General features: G+C 34.2%; 1 protein-coding gene across 1 annotated transcript; it reads left to right on the top strand.

The window, feature by feature from the left end:
* On the top strand, positions 1–2,099 carry LOC121248790 (putative glutamine amidotransferase GAT1_2.1). The gene is given in 5 exon segments (XM_041147358.1): positions 1–310; positions 478–1,208; positions 1,341–1,547; positions 1,694–1,857; positions 1,859–2,099. Coding segments are annotated over 5 exon segments (1,275 nt in total). The 5' UTR covers positions 1–222; the 3' UTR covers positions 1,944–2,099.
* The last annotated feature ends 1,435 nt before the right edge of the window (positions 2,100–3,534 follow it).

The raw sequence follows: 3,534 nt of genomic DNA, 5'->3' as shown, positions 1-3,534 counted from the left end.
CAGAGTTCTTGGAATTTTGGAACAACATACGCGGCGCCAGGACTACGCAACTGTTCTTATACTCCGCCTCTCTAACTATGTATGATTAATATAATAAAATCAATCCGTTTGCCTTAGCTGTTCTTTCTCCCCTTAAATTGTATTTATACGGATATTTAGACAGCCTTCCAGCCAGATCAGTATATTCAGCCTTCAAAGCCATAGTAAATCCTTCTTACGGCCATGGCCTCTGATCTATCTGTGATCCTCCCTCGCGTTCTCATCGTCTCTAGACGTACCGTTCGCAAAAACAAGTTCGTGGATTTTGTCGGTACGTACGTTCTCTGCTTCCACTTCCAAGTTTCTTGTATAATCAAGTTTCAATACCATATTGTTGTTTTATTTTCCTCCTCTCTTTACGAATACTCCAGAACTTTGAAACATCGTGAATTTGTTCCCCTCCAGAATACGCTAATATTGTCTATATGTAATTCTCAGGTGAATATCATCTCGATCTCATTGTAGGCTATGGTGCAGTACCGGTCATTGTTCCTCGTGTGAACGGGGTTCATATGTTGTTGGAGAGCTTCGAGCCCATCCATGGTGTTCTTCTTTGTGAAGGAGAGGACATTGATCCGTCTCTATATGAAGATGAAACCTCTGGTCTTTCGCCAGAAGAATGGGAAGAAATCAGGGGGCTTCATTCGAGTGATACCGCTGTTGATAAAGAAAAAGATACGATCGAGTTGAGGCTCGCGAAGCTCTGCCTAGAAAGAAACATACCCTATCTGGGAATCTGCAGGGGTTCACAGGTATTAAATGTTGCATGTGGGGGTACCCTTTACCAAGACATAGAGAAAGAGCTATCAAAGAAGTGCCCAGAAAGGCCAAGTGTCAAGCACATTGATTATGATAATTATGATGGGCATAGGCATGTGGTTAAGGTGGTGGAGAATACCCCCTTGCAACATTGGTTCAAGGATTCTTTGGAGGATGGGAGAATGGAGATTATGGTGAATAGTTATCATCACCAAGGGGTTAAGAGATTGGCTCAGCGATTTGTGCCAATGGCATTTGCACCTGATGGTCTAATTGAAGGATTTTATGATTCGGACGCTTATAATCCTGATGAGGGTAAGTTTATTATGGGACTTCAATTTCATCCAGAGAGAATGAGGCAGCATGATTCGGACAAATTTGATTATCCAGGATGTCCATTTGCTTATCAGGTTTCATTATGATTCATTTTACATATGAGCTAGCTCTCGTCTAAGATATAATATCTAACAGATTCATTGACATGCATGGTTGATTTGTTTATTTAGTTCGCATAATTATTAAAACATATTGAAATTGTGCAGGAGTTTGTGAAGGCGGTTGTTGCTTATCAGAAAAGGCTTAACAGCAAAACATTAGTACCAAAACCGCTAAAGCTCGATCAAGAAATGGAGAAGAAAAGAAAAGTTGTTATGCAGAGTTTCTCGATTGCAAGAAATATTTACACAACTGGAGGTGGGATTCCTTCCTGGAAAGAATCTGAACTAGAAGCTGGAGCAGAATTTCTTGAGGTATGTATTGTACATGAGAGTCTGAGCTATACAAATCAAAGAAGCCTTTAAAATTTCCCTTTGTTTCTTCTTTAATGCGAACTTATTTTAAGGGGGTTTCCTTCTTTCGTTGTAATTACCATATTGTATTTTGATCTGGATTGCAGTCAAACACAACTTTGAGCTTGCAACAAGAGAATAGGCTGAAGCAGATGGGTGCAACAGTGAGGAATGGAGGGTCCTACATAGAGAGATTGAAGTTGAATGCGGAGAAAGAGAAGTTAGCAAATAATGTGATGGGAAAAATGACAGTGGAGCAGCTGTCTGATCTCGTCTTTCTACCACATGTTGGGGCAGATATGTTCAGAAGTACTCGAAAGAAAGCTAAATGGCATTGTCAATGACCTTGGTTCTTGACCCTTTTTTTTTCCTATCCCTGCTATCTGTTAAAAGCAGGATGATCCACTCCTTTTAGGATTCACATGAATCCTGATCTATGGATCTGTACGTGTATTTGCCTCTCTTATTTCTTTCCATCAGAGATAATAAGATGTCAGTTTATTTTCTCTTTCCCTTCGGCCTCCATTAATTCGAAGCATGACCAAAATATAATTTCTATTTGCTTTTTCGCCATAAAAGTGATCAGCTAAGAATTATTTCAACTGATGATCAAACATCTCTCATGTAAATGATATCTCGGGTGGGGTATCAGGGCATGTTTGCGAGGGTGGCTTTCTGGTTTTTTGCGTCAACTAATAAGCCTAAAAATGGAACAGAACGTTAATGGAAGAAAGAGACTTCTCTAGATCCATGTCGGTTGCTTCCATGCCACTTAACAGCTGCCAGATTGAAGATTATATTTTCTTTCCTTTTTTCTTTTATTTATTTTTTATGACTTTTGTTGTTTTGTATATCAGAAGCACCAATTGCCAGAAAACCAGTTCTTGATCGACTTGAGATTCTTGGCCCAATTACTAGTCAATGTATCATGTCAGAATTAATCTATCTCTTCCATCTCAAAAATTAGATACCTTGGTTATCTACATTTATAATATACACAATAATACTTGATTTTTTTTTAGAGCTAGTTTGGACACGTACTAGTTTGTTTTTGGTTTTGCAGATAAGATGAGATAAGTTAAGATTCAAATTAAAAATTAAAAAAAATATTATTAAAATATATTTTTTAATATTATTTTTCTTTTAACTTTTGAAAAAGTTAAATTATTTATTTTATTTAATGTGAAAATTTAAGAAAATTATAATAATGAGATGAATTGAAATAGTTGAGAGGAGTTGTAAAAACAAAACAGAGACTTTTGAATAAAATAGAACCAAGTTAAAATATTATTTGAATATAATTTTTTAATATTATATTTATTTTAAAATTTGTATTTTTTGAAGTTTGTAGTTACTTTATTAGTTTTTGTATTTAAATGATGATTATATAAAAAATTAAAAATTAAAAATTAAAAAATATTTTTTATTTGTGTGATGTGAAAGTATGAAAAATGGGTGCTAGAATCAAATAAATTATACAAAAATAATATTACAAAAATAATTTTATAATCTGATCACAAGCTATATCAAACTATAACTCATATGAATTCGTAGGATTATTTTATTCGATACTTTTATAGTTAAAAGTATTTTCTTTTGAATATACGTAATATTTTTGGCCGGTCTTTTTCTTTTTAGGTTGGAAATAAAGGTCGTAATATTTTATAAGGATCGATTGTCAGTTTCATGATAGCTTTCAACAGTACCCTACGTGATTTGTATTCCTTATCTTCTCCAGCCCACCAACTGATGGCCAATTTAATGCGATATTCTCATTCAAGATTTGTCGTTTGGATCTTTGAATAAATTTAGTTCAGCCCAGTTGAATTCTATTTTAAACCTATTTCATTCAAATACATAATTATTAAATTATTAAATATCATTCAACTTAAAACTTTTTTATCACATAAAAATTATAATTTTTTTTAATTTCTCATAAATATATCTA

The sequence above is a fragment of the Juglans microcarpa x Juglans regia genome, chromosome 2D (genome assembly GCF_004785595.1).
Source record: "Juglans microcarpa x Juglans regia isolate MS1-56 chromosome 2D, Jm3101_v1.0, whole genome shotgun sequence".
NCBI lineage: Eukaryota > Viridiplantae > Streptophyta > Magnoliopsida > Fagales > Juglandaceae > Juglans > Juglans microcarpa x Juglans regia.
This window is presented reverse-complemented; position numbering and strand designations above follow the sequence as displayed.